Source organism: Antedon mediterranea, chromosome 6 (assembly GCF_964355755.1).
Source record: "Antedon mediterranea chromosome 6, ecAntMedi1.1, whole genome shotgun sequence".
In the NCBI taxonomy this organism is placed as follows: domain Eukaryota; kingdom Metazoa; phylum Echinodermata; class Crinoidea; order Comatulida; family Antedonidae; genus Antedon; species Antedon mediterranea.
In genome coordinates, this window is record NC_092675.1 from 31,342,614 (window position 1) to 31,360,460 (window position 17,847).

At 31.2% G+C, this 17,847-nt stretch overlaps 1 protein-coding gene across 4 annotated transcripts in view; it reads right to left on the bottom strand.

The window, feature by feature from the left end:
- The window catches only part of LOC140052622 (AP-3 complex subunit delta-1-like), a 31,719-nt gene extending 14,098 nt beyond the window's left edge, over positions 1-17,621 (bottom strand). The window contains exons 1-13 of one of the 4 annotated variants that reach the window (XM_072098278.1): positions 17,316-17,621; positions 12,481-12,576; positions 11,820-11,981; positions 11,330-11,437; positions 10,935-11,042; positions 9,238-9,303; positions 8,109-8,312; positions 7,158-7,231; positions 6,135-6,184; positions 4,626-4,654; positions 2,176-2,224; positions 1,593-1,738; positions 33-181 (exon numbers count right to left, since the gene is read on the bottom strand). In XM_072098278.1, coding sequence (XP_071954379.1) covers positions 33-181; positions 1,593-1,738; positions 2,176-2,224; positions 4,626-4,654; positions 6,135-6,184; positions 7,158-7,231; positions 8,109-8,312; positions 9,238-9,303; positions 10,935-11,042; positions 11,330-11,437; positions 11,820-11,981; positions 12,481-12,576; positions 17,316-17,411 — 1,337 coding nt within the window. In that variant the 5' untranslated portion in view covers positions 17,412-17,621. Of the gene's footprint in view, positions 1-32; positions 182-1,592; positions 1,739-2,175; positions 2,225-4,625; positions 4,676-6,134; positions 6,185-7,157; positions 7,232-8,108; positions 8,313-9,237; positions 9,304-10,934; positions 11,043-11,329; positions 11,438-11,819; positions 11,982-12,480; positions 12,577-17,315 lie in introns of all 4 variants that reach the window. The other 3 variants (XM_072098277.1, XM_072098279.1, XM_072098280.1) reach the window with 3 other exon arrangements.
- Between the last annotated feature and the right edge of the window lie 226 nt (positions 17,622-17,847).

Here is a 17,847-nt window from a genome sequence, read left to right on the forward strand (position 1 = left end):
CAATGAAATTATATAATAAAATGTAAAAGTACCATTCAAAGTTAGTAATATATTGGTAGTTATTTTGACTACATATTTGGATGATCTTAGCAAGCAGTTCATCTCTGTATTGTGATCCTTCTGCTTTATCTACATGTATCATTAACTTCTTTACTATCTCCATCAAATTCTTCTTTGAAACCTAAACAAAATCATAAAATGAATAAGTTAAGAGGAGAGTGAGAAGATACTTAAGTACAACGTTCAGTAACCTAGGGACTACGGCCACAAGGCGGCTTTAAAAAAAAATTATGTAGTTTAAACATTAATTTGGCCTTTATTTTAAAGCCATACATGTTCTAGTAATCGTAGCATAATCTCATGTATATTATAAAGGGGAAACCCCAGGCTGCCCTAAATTTTTACTTGACATTGGCTGGTGGATCAGCGCAATTTTTACTTGACATTGGCTGGTGGATCAGCGCAATTTTTTCTTGACATTGGCTGGTGGATCAGCGCAATTTTTACTTGACATTGGCTGGTGGATCAGCGCAATTTTTACTTGACATTGGCTGGTGGATCAGCGCAATTTTTACTTGACATTGGCTGGTGGATCAGCGCAATTTTTACTTGACATTGGCTGGTGGATCAGCGCAATTTTTACTTGACATTGGCTGGTGGATCAGCGCAATTTTTACTTGACATTGGCTGGTGGATCAGCGCAATTTTTACTTGACATTGGCTGGTGGATCAGCGCAATTTTTACTTGACATTGGCTGGTGGATCAGCGCAATTTTTACTTGACATTGGCTGGTGGATCAGCGCAATTTTTACTTGACATTGGCTGGTGGATCAGCGCAATTTTTACTTGACATTGGCTGGTGGATCAGCGCAATTTTTACTTGACATTGGCTGGTGGATCAGCGCAATTTTTACTTGACATTGGCTGGTGGATCAGCGCAATTTTTACTTGACATTGGCTGGTGGATCAGCGCAATTTTTACTTGACATTGGCTGGTGGATCAGCGCAATTTTTACTTGACATTGGCTGGTGGATCAGCGCAATTTTTACTTGACATTGGCTGGTGGATCAGCGCAATTTTTACTTGACATTGGCTGGTGGATCAGCGCAATTTTTACTTGACATTGGCTGGTGGATCAGCGCAATTTTTACTTGACATTGGCTGATGGATCAGCGCAATTTTTACTTGACATTGGCTGGTGGATCAGCGCAATTTTTACTTGACATTGGCTGGTGGATCAGCGCAATTTTTACTTGACATTGGCTGATGGATCAGCGCAATTTTTACTTGACATTGGCTGGTGGATCAGCGCAATTTCTATCCTTCAAACGCAATTTCAGTTGACCTAGAGGTCTTCTCAGGGAATTGTAAATGTAATTGTGAACAATCCAATAAATTATTAAGATGATCATTTTAATAATTTACATACAACCTGATGTTGCTATCTTATAGGGGAGTAATGGATAATGATATTGAGTAGTAAAACCACTTTATAATATATAAACAATGCTAGTTAATGCAAAGCCTATAATTAAGTACATGTTATGCGTGTTATACAGCCACTGTGTTAGTATACAATGTGACAATTACCATGCCATAAAGTAAGTCCAAGGCTCTGAGTCTAATGGAATCATCTTTGTCATCCAAACATTCCAAGATTAGATCCTTGTGAGACTGTACAGATTTAGGGTGAGTCTTCAATATCTTCCCCATTGCTAATAGTCCAAGGTATTTCACTGAAAAGAATAATAATGTATGTATGTTAGTTCTACACCGTCATGGCTACTGACCTCTGTAATAATTAAATATTAAACTGTATGACAATTAATTATTATCTAATATCTATTATAGTGTTATTTAACACATTTATTATATTTTACATTTATGTTGTTATGTAAAATATTCAATATCATTCATGACAACCAAGTCAAAGTTGAAAAAACATTTTATTAAAAGATTTTATTTACAAAGAAAATATAAACAAATTTTCAATATTTATTCCATGTCATGTTAGTGGTTAAGAATTATGTAATTTTAAGCTTGGTTCCCACAAAGACGCAACGCAATGGAGTTGACCAATGACAAGTGCAGTTCGACAAACAATCGCTTGTGATACGTCGCTGTGTTGTGTCTCTAGAGGGAACCAAGCTTTACATTTTAGTTGACAACTTACAATTTTGATCAGAATCTTCAATAAGAATTCTAAGTTTCTGCACACATAACTGGAACAAGAAACAAAATATTACAAGTGTAAAATTATGTTTTGTTACAAAATAAAGCCACTTACCTTCCAGGAAATACAATAAAATAAATAAAAATGTTTTATTTCATTATGTTTTGACTTTTGTATTTCATATACTTAACACATGTTATTATATTCACCAAAACACCATTTTATTAATATGTGTACTGTTATGTAAATGTATAACTGATATATGAGGGTCATTTATTTATCAATAAAGCATTCTAGATGAAATTTCCAAGTAAGAGAAATTGAATTGATTCGTAAGTCAGTGCTTAATTAATTTCCACCAAATAGTCTTCATCATAGTGAATGGATTAATATTATCTAATTACTTGTAAGATTATATCAGAATTGCCATGGTGACCATGCATATGACATCATCAGATCAATGACATCACAGTCATTATAATCTATTTTGAGAAGCAAGTATTCAACATCTTTTTAAAACTGTAGAATTTTAATATTTTGTGTATGCTGTTTATTTTAATGTATAAATGTTATAAAAATTACTATAAAAATATTATTAGAATGTTAATGAACATGAATTGTAGAACTAAAATGCAGGTTATTATCAGAGTATTAGTAAAACTTTGTAACTTGATTAAATGTTATTGTTGAAAAGTTTGCATAGCGAAAATACTCTAACTAGAATAATAGTAAGGTTTCCAGGACACCATTTGATTCCTAAAAAGTAAAGACAAGTTTTGACCTTTAACACAAAGGCTTACTTTATCTTTAGGATTTACATTTTGTACCAAAAACCTTACTATTCTTAATGAAGAAATGATCTTAAAAAATATTAATTAGCATTTTGTAAACATACATAAAATCAATGTTATTGAATTTTTAGTTTCTATGGAAACTGTATTATGTACTGATTATGTTTTATCTCTAAGATTGAATTTCAACGACCGGGTACACAAATCAATTAAAGCTCTTTGTGTACTGGACTCTTTACTATGGATTGTACGACTCAATATCTATGACAGCTAATTTAACAGTTTTAGCATTGATGATGTTTTCTTGTATTTTAACAAAATGTGTTTGTTCAGATATTATCTTTACCTAGTATTGTCTATCTTTACTCTAGGATAAGCAAAGATATGTAGACAAGTATTAGATGTAAAATGTCATATAAATGAAATATAGGTTTAATCAAGAGACAAATTTGACATTTTCCAATCAGTTGCATAAAAGTAAATGTTTAGCACTGTAACATTAGATAAAATAAGCCATAGACATTGTGTCTGTAATGTCTGTAAGGCTAATGCAATATGATAATGGTTGATGTTGTCGGCCAATTGGATAAATTATAGCCTATATAAAAATGTTCATATGTAAAAACATGCAAAACCCAAACCCAATCACCAGCTTATAATAAAAATTGAATTGAAGTTCTTTTCTATTTAAACCCTATCCACATGCATCAGGACTTGGTATAGTTGATTAAATTTACATTAGTTTCCATAATTACAGTTTTTATAATTGACGTTTTATTTTCAATAATATATTTAAAATATTAGAACATATAATTAAATGTAATAATTTATGTTAAAACACAAGGTTAAAATGTTCTGTGTAGAATCAAATGTTTAATGTGCCCAGTGCTACAATTGATATATCTCCCCATTATGTTAATAATACAAACATTGAAATAATTAATACATAAATAGGAATTTCAAATGAGTTCAACTTATTGTAAGAATAAACTTAGATGTGTTTTTAGAACCATGAAATTAAGTATTAAAGGTAAAAAGATAAAAAATAGAATGAAAATAATGATTGTAAAACTGTGTTTGCTCAACGTTTTGAAGGGTTTCTAGATGCGAGAGTAGTAGATAGATGCTCAACGTTTTGAAGGGTTTCTAGATGCGAGAGTAGTAGATAGAAAGTGATAGCTTTAGTAACCCTCATGCTGCTGTATCTATGTTGCTTAATTTTCATGAGTCCTTGCTTAACATGCAATCTACTCACATGCTTACTTCCATCACCTTATACAGTGGTAGAACCAGCAACATGCACACCGTATCATCCCTCTATTTAGTGGTAGCACCAGCAGCAACGGGGGGTCAGGTGTAACATGCACACCATTCTACTATAAATGGTGGCTGCATTCAGGGCAACATGGGTTTCTTAATATCCTGGGACCGAGTAAATGAGTTGACCTTTTCCCTACATACTACAACAACCCACTCCCCTCCCCTATGCCTGGTGCCACCACTGAGCCTATCTACCAAAAAATGCAAGTTAGAATGTTGGATTGTGAATAATGTTGGTGATAAGTGGGTGGTGATATACTTAGCTATCAGGGTACAGCCTTGAAAAAACAAACAGAATGACGCCCTCTTGGGACGACTTCACACAATGATCGTATGTACCTGAATTGAGGCGGAGTGGTCAGGTATCCCTGAAGATAACGAAATTAAAACTGTAAGTTAAAAAAAGAAGAAAAAGAAAGCGCATTTAGGACAAATATTCCGCAACCAGGGATGCTATCATACAGGAATCATCTACACCGTTTAATGAAGCTTGTGGTTGAAAACTGTTTATTCAATTTATTATAATTTGTCTCTACAATATTAGTAGTAAAGTTACTGCTGGTACTTTAAAATAGTAACACAATTGTGTATATCTTGTATAATAATTGAACCATAGCTTGTTAAGGTGTGAGGATCCCTGATTGCGTGGTTCAGATTGCAACATGGGTTTAGGAAGGTGCACATGTTCACTACCATACATTATAAGCACAACATCAACAAATACTTTAAATAATCATGAAAACAATATTCAATTTAAAAAATATAATAATAATATTAATAATAATAATAAGCTGTGAATATGTTGCAACCTGTCACCACATTATTTCAATTTCTCAAAATGACAAATAAAAAAACTTCGCAAAATTGCATGCACACAGTATAAACAATATGCTAATGACAAATCCCTATATCATCTACTCCTATAGGAACTTTTCTAGAGTTAATTACTATCTCGCTGGTAAGTGTGTATGTCTTGAGATAATAAACCAAGAATTAGGTCCTAAATGTCTATAATAGTCTATACATAATTTGAAAAACAAATAAAATAGATTGCGTGATTGTTCAATTTTCATCTGAATGCGTAAACATGACACTGAGGACAAAGTAGTTTCTTTTGATCTATTCTAAATCTAAGTCACATAATAAATTTATCTTTAACATTTTAAACTAGAAAGAAATCATTATTTAAATTATCTAAGAATGTTATTTAGCGTATAAGTTATCCTGTTATCATAGTGTAAATTATATTAACAAAATGTTGGCCATCTTGGGTTGTTATTTATAACACTTTTGGTACAATTTTGTGTCATACATGTCTAGTATGTAAACGTCTAAAACTAGCTGATATTAAATCATTCTATAGCCTGTGAAAACTATATACATTTATGAGAATAGCAAAAAAATGTACTAAGACAAAAATATTACTACAAAACATGTACAACAACATTAATAAAAAGCCAAAAAGGAGAGCAGTTACATTGACTAACCATTGCCTTACTGTTGACCAATGCAATTGGAAAAAAGACTGTAAAACTATATTTATTTTTTACAAATTGAAAAACTGTACGCAATCAAACAACCAACAATACACCGACCACACCACCTACATATTACGTTTTCCTTTTTAATTTTGTATAAATTATGATTAATTTACAAACTTACATAATTGTTGATAAAGTAAAGATTTGAAATTATAAAATATGCACATAAATTATTGTGAAATATCCGAATAAATTTAAAGACAAACAAAAGGTTAACAAATGAATTAAACTAGTATGTGGCCACCAATGTTATTGTTGATTGTATTGATATACTTAGCACTGTTTAATGAATTAGGTGAGTGCTTACCTGCTATCACAGTGTTGATACATTCATATAGTAACGACATCGCTGATGTGCTACAAAAAATATATCAAACAGAAAAATAGGTAATATTAATACAGCATGCCACAGTAGGCGGAGTTAAAAGCTTTTTGAAATTGTGAATTATTTGCTATATATTTTTCTTTCTTATATTATTTGTATATAAATTGTTATGAATGACCGTTTACTACTAACTGCTTTATGAACTGTACAATTGTCAGCCATTGACTGCTATTTGCAATTTTGTATTAAATAAATATACATTGAAAACTGAATATATATTATTATTATATATAACAATATTAACAAATTATTACACCATCAAGGAAATTTAAGGAAATACGTTTTCAAATGGTTTCTTTTTATAAAATAATATATATATTTAAATACTGTATAACAAGTCTAATAATAATATCAATGGGCATTGATTATTATTATTATTATAACTGTGTATACTATACACAATGTAGAAATAGAGGTATTTGCATAATGTTCAAAGCAATATCTAATACCAGCAAGTCATGTACTACAATCAAATGTGATTAAAAAAGTCATTCTAGGCCTTTTTTATGAGACATAATTAATATTTTGTGGAAGTTCCAATATTGTTTATTTGTTTATTTTGTTGCTTACCTTCTTGATGTTAATTTGATTAAATTTTAATGTATTAATAAAGAATTGAATTGTACAGATGGTGACATCATGATATTATAAAATATGTTCTTATATCTAATTAGTAATAAAATAAAGAAATTTATTTAAGCTTTTTATATAAAAAATTACAGAGCACATATTGTCTGCAAAGGTCAATGTTAATTGGATTCCTCCTCTAACATTGCTGCTTCTCACAAATTAATAATTTATAAAATCAATATTTAAAAGTATTCCATTAAAGTAAACTGATTGGATTTTTAATTCATTCAGGAATAAATAAATTATCATTTCAACAATTGTTTCAGTTTGTTGCTAAAATAATTATGATTTACTCTAATAGAAAATAAAGCTTACCTGTGAATAAGATTTGTGAGAGGCTCAATTAATTTCTTACCCAATCGGGGCTCTAGTGGAGTCAATGCACCAAACTTTATAAAAGAATCAAATGTATTAAGATGTGTTTATAAAATGCATGCAATGTTATAATGCAAGGTCTCAATATATTAAACATTAATGTGAGCCTAAGGTCAACCATTATAATTTGTAATCCATAATTACTATAATGCTTTCTAAATATTTGAATTACATTTATAAATTGAAAATCATTCAACATTTATTATGTCATTGTTTAGTTATTTTAATTTATTTGCCATATTTATTGATGATGATATTACCTATTCAATGATTTAGGTAAATAACAATATAATATGTACATTCAAATTTAACATTTGTTGGGATTTTAATATAAAATACATAGGCGCTTTAAAACTGAAAGATTGCATAAAATCTCTGTTAAAGGATCACAATAAAAGGATGTATTAGCATTGTATGTGACAGTACTCTAGTCTATGCTTGCTTTCAATTTGTAAAGACCATCCCTGAACAAGATGGTCCCTATGTATCAATACATATACCGTAATCAGATTTCTGATATGAAGTGAAATAGTCAAACATACGACAGTATACCAAAAACCCATTATAATGTTTTTATATGATCTGATTTCAAAATAATCACTAAAATTGTCTAAAGTTCAAGATTTGTTAGGTATTCAACAAATAGATTTGTATCACTACATCTCTTCATAAAGATGATGGTGTTATTAGAATAAAAACAAAAGAGTACAAGACTGTTATTCCATTATAAAGCCTGTTTTCCAGTCGACGTTGAATTGCATTGATTCAAACATTTTACAGGAAAAGGGGGAAAAAATTTACAATCTAAGTTATTAACAATACGATTGTTAAAACTGACAATCAAATGGTTTAAAAATTACGTTCTACAAATAACAACAAAATATAAGTTACCAATTTGATAATCTTAATGAGCATCCAGTTGTTAGTTGAACTTGTCATAAGTTTAAAGAAAAGAGGAGCAAGTGAAAGATAGTTCTTAGGGTTCTTCCGAGCAAGTTCACAAATGACGTTAACTGCAGCCGATTGTACACCAGGGTCTGGATCCTCAAGCTTCTCCTTTAAACGAGGAAATGCCGGACGTAATGCCTCCGGAAACTAACAAAAACCAAGAAAAATGTCAATATTATTGCTTGAATTACAATCAAATTTGGTAAAAATGATGCGCTAGTCGAGGAATAACTACGGTAGTTACTATAGTGGCGGGTACAGAAATTATGCCTACTGTACTGTACATTCAGTAGATATTGTATGATGCCTATAGGTTTTAAAAACATTCAATGGTCTTTTATCATCTTTATTCATTTTTTACACATTTCTTATTGACATTAAAATAATTCTCACTCTATCTAAACTAAACAAATTATCAAATTCTGTAAATTTAGTAGATAGCTTAATATTAGGTCTATACATTTTTATCTTATCTTATCTTATCTTATCTTAGATAGCTTAATATTAGGTCTATACATTTTTATCTTATCTTATCTTATCCTAGATAGCTTAATATTAGGTCTATACATTTTTATCTTATCTTATCTTATCCTAGATAGCTTAATATTAGGTCTATACATTTTTATCTTATCTTATCTTAGATAGCTTAATATTAGGTCTATACATTTTTATCTTATCTTATCTTATCCTAGATAGCTTAATATTAGGTCTATACATTTTTATCTTATCTTATCCTAGATAGCTTAATATTAGGTCTATACATTTTTATCTTATCTTATCTTATCCAAGATAGCTTAATATTAGGTCTATACATTTTTATCTTATCTTATCTTATCTTATCCTAGATAGCTTAATATTAGGTCTATACATTTTTATCTTATCTTATCTTATCTTATCCTAGATAGCTTAATATTAGGTCTATACATTTTTATCTTATCTTATCTTATCCTAGATAGCTTAATATTAGGTCTATACATTTTTATCTTATCTTATCTTATCTTATCTTAGATAGCTTAATATTAGGTCTATACGTTTTTAAGATTCAATTCAATGGATAATAATGTTTTATTACCTTCAAAAATATTTTGTACATTAGTAATACAGCTTTCTTTCTCACATATGGTCTTGTTGATGCCATCTGTAGAAAATCAGAATTCATTTTAATATTATAATTGTTATCATTAATAATTCCAAAATAGAATTATTGATCAATATATTTCTAATTAATAATTTCTTTTTGTAACACAATTTAAAGATAACGAAATTAAATGTAATGATGCATTGCTACAAAATTATTATTCTTTAGCTCAGTTGAGAATCTTGTTTGTAGCTATTGTTTGCTGATAGTGAAATAAAATTACAAATTAAATGAATACGTAGGTATGCATTAGTTGATATGATGATTGGCAAAATGACTTATGAAAGTGAACAAGTGCAAAATACAATCAAATAACAAGACACTTTGTAAACCACAATGTGAAATACCTAACAACAATTATTGAATATACAATGCATATTCATTATACAATCACGCATATTCATTATACAATCACGCATATTCATTATACAATCATGCATATTCATTATACAATCATGCACAATTCACATCAAAATTTACCTACAGTACGTCATTAGTAGGGAATGAAGGACACTCATCAACATCAATAATAAAGTTAGTCAATTTTAAAAAACAACATTTGAAAGTAATACAAAAATAATAACTAAAATGATGGCATTGAAATAGACACTTGGCACTTAACTGTTAATGTTATTATTAATGTGATTCCATCTTACACTAGCCTAACAAGTATTCTGATTTATTACAGCTTGCAGGTTCTGTCTAGCACTTTAGCATAAATTGTTTTGGGCTAAGTGTTTTGTTTACGTTAAGTGTTGTCCAATCTCTTGGCATAACAACATAAACAAACATTAAATTTCTTAAATCTACACTGTATCGTTACTTAGAGGAAACTAAGAAAAGAACATAATTTATCTATTGTTAACTGAGTATCAAAGACTTATACAGTAATAAGATTTTGTTTATATAGAGCTTGTGTATATTTTGTCTTGTGAATAGAATTACTCATTGAGAATGAGATATTATCATCACTTTTGATTTACCTAGAAAACTTATTAAATAAGATTGATTTGAGATAAAATTTAAAATTAAAATGATTTATATAATAGCAACCTAGTGTGCACTAAACCATAATGAACTGTACACCAAATGTAAGTTTTCCCTTGATCATGCAGCTTGATCTTGATCATGCAGCTTGATCTTGATCATGCAGCTTGATCAAGATCATGCAGCTTGATCTTGATCATGCAGCTTGATCTTGATCATGCAGCTTGATCTTGATCATGCAGCTTGCCACAACATAATAAAAGACAAACCATCAAGATACTGCAGCAGACGTAAGAAGGAGAAATGCCAATTGATGGAAAAGCTAAGGGTAATCTGCATGATGATCATGCACCTTGTATACTTTATTTGATTGCATCCATGCACAATGTAATGATCACAGTCATAATATTGAATATGAGAATATTGAAGTCTATATTACTAAATTAATATGGTAGCAAATATAATCCCATTTAAACAATATAATAATGCTAATAATCTCAGAAGTTAAAAATAATAAAGATGATGTTGCTAACAAACAAGATTCTTCATCTGAGAGACGCAATATTGTGGCTAAGTAAGAGGGAAGACTGGGTCTGTACCATGACCAAATAATAGACCGCTCCCATGTAGTAGTACCTACTCACCAGTGTCATGAGGTCATTGGCCAGATCTCGGGCCAGGTCAGGGGAGATAAAACATGCAAGACCAGTCATGGCAACCCCAGCGTCGTATTGCTGAAAACTGTTAACATCCTATGAGAAAGACTAAATGTATTACTAAAGCATGCAAAAACAATGACATCAATGACGACGACACCAAAGAATGTGCACATTACAAGTAGACTTACAGATCAAATAGATACTTTTTAATTCTTTTATTTAATGCTTTAATTAATAATTGGTTTGAAAAAAGTCAAATATCTTAGATGAATGTTTTCTTTTCACTGATCTGTTTTCTATTTGTAATCTACACTCACCAAAGGAATGGACAACTATCCAGGGTAAACATTTCATGCTGCCCTCAACGTTGTGTAACTTACCAAAGCCATGATATCATTGGCTAGATCTCGAGCAAGGTCAGAGGTCAAGAAGCATGACAGCCCATTGAGGGCGATTGCAGTATCGTACATTTGTTGACTGCTTAATTCCTGGAAAATAGCTTACTTAATTGTGCGTATCCCTTCATATCTCATGATAGTTAGTATAAAGGCTAACTTTCTCTCAATCCACAATTATACTTTATACACAATGATTTAAAGATTACAAGATTTTTTTTCATTAAAAATTATTTAAAGAATATTACCAAAAGCTTAGGACAAACATATTCAAGGACAAATTTCTATATTTTGTTTCAGTTAATACAAATTAACACATTTGCAATTGATATGTTCTGTAAAACAAACTCATAGAATGAAATCTCATTCAAACATTTTTATCAATGATTCTTAACTTGAAAATGTAGACAATTCTAAATCTTTCTTTTGTACTTTTCAGTAAAACAATCAACATTACTGGAGATTTTGGTCCTACCTTGCGTATCATATTTGTTGTTAGCATGAGGACATCAGTGCCTTCATGAAAACTTTGAGAGGCTGCTAAGTAACCTATACGTTTAAATGTGAACTTAGGAGAGCTCATTACTTCTATAATGTTGAATGCAGCCCATGACACATCATATCCTAGAAGTTGTAACTGCAATCATAAAAATACATTGTTTTAGCATATTTCAATACATTTAAAGAAGTAATCATAACAATACATTGTTTTAGCATATTTCAATACATTTATGAAGTAATCATAACAATACATTGTTTTAGCATATTTCAATACATTTAAGAAGTAATCATAATACATTGTTTTAGCATATTTCAATACATTTAAGAAGTAATCATAAAAATACATTGTTTTAGCATATTTCAATACATTTAAGTTATGTACTCTACAGTAGGCTCTTGGTAACATGAAATATGAATTAATGCATTTAAATACATACAAATTGGTAAACATTACTATAGTCAGGGATAACCCCAAAGTAGATTCTTGCACACACTCCTGTTATCCATTAAGGGAGGCTATTCCTTTGGTACTGTGCCCATCAGTCTCTACTATAGATGTCAATACCTATCCCATTTTGCCATAAGACATGAAAAACATAAAGTACTCTTTATGTATAATTTAAGTATTGACTTACATATGTTAGCTTAGCCACTGCATTTGACTTAATTGCAATACTGTCTTGTCTCAACTCTAGTTTGATCTCATCAATACAACTTGCAATGAATTTTGCCTAAAAATACAAAAATGGAGTATGATGAAATACATTGCTATACTGTAGTAATAGCGATGCATAATTAAATTATAGCTGTTTTCTAACTAATGTATTTTAAAAAAATATTTAGGGAATAATTTCACCAGAGTAGCATATACTGTAGTAGCAAAAAGCTTCTGATACAAACCACCTTTTACTGCTACATATTCCAGGGCTGAAAATTAACGGTCGCCCGGTCGCCAATGGCGACCTTTATTTGGTAAGGGCGAGTATTAATTTTGTGATGGTCGACCCGTCTGGCGACTTCCAGAAACTGCATCCACCTACCTTTTATAACCAATCTAGGCCTAGGCTAATAATATATAAGCTAAGTTATAAAGCTACAAGCCTAATGGCAGTCCCTCGTTTTTAAGGATCGCGAGCGCGATCGCACTCAACAACCTTCGAAAAGGAGAGCAATTAATCGCGCTCCATCTCACAGTGCGAGGTACCAACAAAGGGGATTCCCCTGCCTGCGCGCATTCAAGGGCGAGTTTACTTCATCGCCTCATAGTGCAACCAGTAAGGTGTCATAGAAACACCTCCTTTACAGGAAGAACATGTCCCAACCAATAATTTTTCCCTTTATGCTTACTACATGTTTTTATGGAACGAGTTAATAAAATATACTTAATTTTAAAAGGAAACATTAATATAGGAGGCCTAAATATAATGTTTATTATTTAAAAAGCTTAGCTGCTGGTTGCTTTAATTATGTCATTTTGAAGATGGATTATTTACGGTGGCCTATAAGTGTCACGGCAACTTTCAAAAAATATCACGGCAACTTTTGAAAAAAGCCACGGCAATTTGAAAAAAGCCACGGCAATTTGAAAAAAGCCACGGCAATTTGAAAAAAGCCACGGCAATTTGAAAAAAGCCACGGCAATTTGAAAAAAGCCACGGCAAATTAAAAATAAAACCTCACGGCAAATTAAAAATAAAACATCGCGGCAATTTAACAAAAATACCACGGCAACTTAAAAATGAAACACCACGGCAAATTAGTATTGAAACACCACGGCAAATTAGTAATGAAACACCACGGCAAATTACAGAATGCCACGGCGGAAGTGAGTTACCACGGCGGAAGTGAAACCTTTGGAATCTTCGATTTTTTTCTGAGGTAAGTAATTATTTGTGCATTGAAGTAAATATTTTTAACTGCAGCATTTACGTGTTTATTGCACCACGCCTAGCTATGCCTACTACTAGCCCTAGGCCTTAAGCCTACAGTAGTAGCTAGGTCTACTGTAAAAAAAACTTTTTATATAAAAAACAGATTACTGTAAATATATTAAAACATTGTAGAATGTTATAGGGCCTAGGCCTACCTTGTAATAAGGCCTATGGTCTAGCCCGGCCTAGAAAGTTCAAGAAGAGTGCAATAAACACGTAAACTGCTGCAGTTAAATAAATTAATATAATATTTACATCAATGCACAAATAATTACTTACCTCAGAAAAAATCGAATATTCCAAAGGTTTCACTTCCGCCGTGGTAACTCACTTCCGCCGTGGCATTCTGTAATTTGCCGTGGTGTTTCATTATTAATTTGCCGTGGTGTTTCAATACTAATTTGGATTGGTGTTTCATTTTTAAGTTGCCCTGGTATTTTTGTTAAATTGCCGCGATGTTTTATTTTTAATTTGCCGTGATATTTTATTTTTAATTTGCCGTGGCTTTTTTCAAATTGCCGTGGCTTTTTTCAAATTGCCGTGACTTTTTTCAAATTGCCGTGGCTTTTTTTGAAAAAATTGCCGTGATATTTTTTGAAAGTTGCCGTGACACTTATAGGCCACCGTAATTATTTCTTCTAAAGTTCTAACCAATTTTGGTCACTCAAATCCTCCTCAAAACACGGGCTGACGTGTGACGTCAGCATCTTCTAGAAGCTCTCTCAGCCCTCCCCTATTGTGCGTGCGCCCATGTGTGACACATGTAAACACGATCAAATATCTTTCTTAATTATTTTAAAATGACACTTTGTAACTTATTATCAATATTTTAATGGCTGTTGCATGTTAGAATTGTATAATTTATGAATCGCAGGTAAATACTTTTCAGGTTTTCTGTCTGATTTCTAGGCCAACAAGCTAGGCTAGAAAAGCTAGGCTAAAAGGCATAGTTGGCCAGGACAGGATTCTCCAGGCTCCTGAAACCCAATCTACCCAGGCCATAACAAAAAAAATTGGCTTGAGTTTTTTTACTGTAGAATAATACGATCCCCACGGAAAATATTGTGTGTGAAGGTGGGTGTGGGGGATTTTAGGGGAGAGGTACAGTATACATTTGTTGTGCCCGGCAGGGGGGAGGGGGGTTATCCCCACCCCTGTCGGGCAAAAAAAAATTGTACAAAAAATTAATAAGGGCCAGCCATTTTTAATAAGGGCGACCATCCTTCAACTTCAACTGGCCCTGCTGGCCACTATGGTTTAAAGGTTAATTTTCAGCCCTGATATTCATAAAAATTATAAAGCAAAAAAATACAAGTTAGTATAAAATATACAGGTAATACATAGCTATATTTCAAGACTAAAAATTCTGTATTATTAACAATATTGTTTAAACAAAATTTTAAAATAAAATTTTTCTGTGTATCCACATTCATTCCTGTAATAAGTTAGTATAGTGATCCTAACAGTAACACATAAAAGCTTAATTGTTGTATTCTCCAATATGAATTTATCGTTGGCAGATAACACAGTAGTAATACCGCTACAATGCTATTCTACAGTATTTTGGTATTATTCATATAAAAAAAATTGTATCTATCAAAAATACATGCAAGTTGCTGAATGTATTTTTGTTTTTAATATTCTGTGTGATAGTGATAAATACAAAATAGTATCATCATCCTATTAACCTTTTAAAACTACTTAAGCAAAATTTGTCATAGAAAATCTTAATTGTAAATTATGTAAACAACATTTTAATTTATAATTAATAATGAAACTGTTTTGTTCAATTGCAAGTTATTAAGATATTCGTAAATTGTTCAAGATTCAGGTAGGCAATCAGAGCAAATGAAGAATTGTGAACGATGATACAATTAATCAATAAAGGCAAGTTCTGTAACGAACAGTGATGATGTAATGACGTACATAAGCCACGTTAATGCATCTATAATCAGAATTTTCTTTGCACATAATTGCAGTTACGGTATGTTATCATTTTTCACAACTACAAAATATTTAATGTCAATAATTCTTAATAACAATGTATTATTGCTTATAATAAAATAATATGACAGGGTGTGGCACTGCAACAATCTGTTTTAGTAACATTGAGTTGTAGAATGACAGAAAAATTCAACAATTAACAAAAGTGGAATAAAACAATTTAGAACTGAACCAGTTATACAAATTAATATTTTGTTTAAAATAGTTCATTTAGTTAAAACCAAAGTTATAAGATGTGTTCTGTGTATCCTTTCCAAAAGAAACAAATCAAAAACCAAATTATATTGATAGTTAATACATTTTTTTGATAAATATTGGTACAATTCTGCATCACCAATATAAGTTCCAAATGTTGAAATAAAAACAATATATTTGCAAATTGTAGGATTAATCATTAATTTATAAAGTACAGTTAATGTACATTATATCATAATATCTCTTTGGGAAATCTGGAGGTGCCAATTGTTTTATTCATGCATTTCTATATAAATGCTGGTATATTCTGAGAGAGGCAGATGGTACTGATAAAATTCGCTTTTTTATTAGTGATCCGCTGTACTGTGAGATATCACTTTTGTTTTTCTTTAGATTTTTATTTATTACTAGTGACACGCAACATTCTTTATTCTCTTTATTCTTTATTCACAACCAACAGCAGAGAGCAAAGCACCAATGACAGGTAGATAATAAAACATAAATTAATATAATTTCATTCGAACCACATTTAAATTTAGAAAGACTAAAGTTAAAAATATTAGAATTTTTTGATAAAAGACAGGAATTATACGACGCACCTGCAGAAGATGTTATTGAAGTTTCTAATTTATTAAATTAGGCCTATTCAACAAATATTTTTTATATTATATTAGAAATAGAAACGTATTCTGTATTGTTTTGTATTATTTATTGCATTGATTCTAGAATTTGTAATAAGAAATTAAAAACAATTGTTACAATAAGCAATATCTACTCTAATACTAGTAAATCTGACATGCAATCCTCTCTCTGTTGTAAAACGGCCGAGAGTGCGAAGCTACTACAATTATTAAGGCATACTAGCTTACCTTTTAGGCGGGACTGGTCTCTTGCCCCCCTGGTGGCCCAGATGAAGTGTGATACACAGAAGAGCAGGGAAAAATTTCATTTGAAAATTTTGTTTAGCAAAATTGCTAATCAAACTGATTTTTTAGTCAAGAAAGATAGTTTTGTATTGTATTTTTTGCTACACAATTGTAGAAATGTGTAGCAAAAAGGTTGTTTTGTATAGCTTTTTGCTATGCTACACTGGCGAAATTATTCCCTGAAGAGTACGAACAGTCCACTCCGATGTGTTTTTGATTGACCTTGTCCTTGCCCTCTGTTTGCCTCTTTTATTTTACAAAGCTTAGTCCTAACTACGCACATTTTCATTACATGCCTGCTCTAGGCGCAGGGCTAGGCGTACTAAAATATTGATCATAATAATATACAACTTAACAAATATATGATTTTAAAGTTAACCATAAACTTAGATATACAGCTAGGCTATGCCCTACCTCATTCTCTTTATTATTTCGTATGCCTCGGACCAAGTCCTGCAAGTTCTTATCAAAAACTCTCTCGAGGCTACCCTTCACTTTCTTCAATGCCATTTTAAGAACAGGATTTTAACTACAAAATCAGTCAACAAACGTTAAATAAGTTTCCCGTTATAAACAATGAATCCAAAAAATGTCCGCTGCGTAATGTTTAAACCTGGATATTAAACCATTACTAATGGCAAAATAAACTTCTAGGCTAGGCTGGGCTAGGCTCAGCCAGACACTCTTTCCTAGATTTTTTACAGTCAAATAATGGCTGTCGATCATGTGATCAATAGAAGACACGTAGCTCTTGCGCCTGACCTTTCGCTAAACTCTATTTCGCTCGAGTTTTGCGGGGAGATTGCTCTGTCGTCGTGGAGGGCAGCAACCTCAATTTTTAATATAAAACCAAAGATATTATATTATTTTCTTGTTAAAGTTCATCTCCATTACATGCATGTAAATAACAGCCTCAGTAAATAAAGTTAAAATAAATCTTGTATGC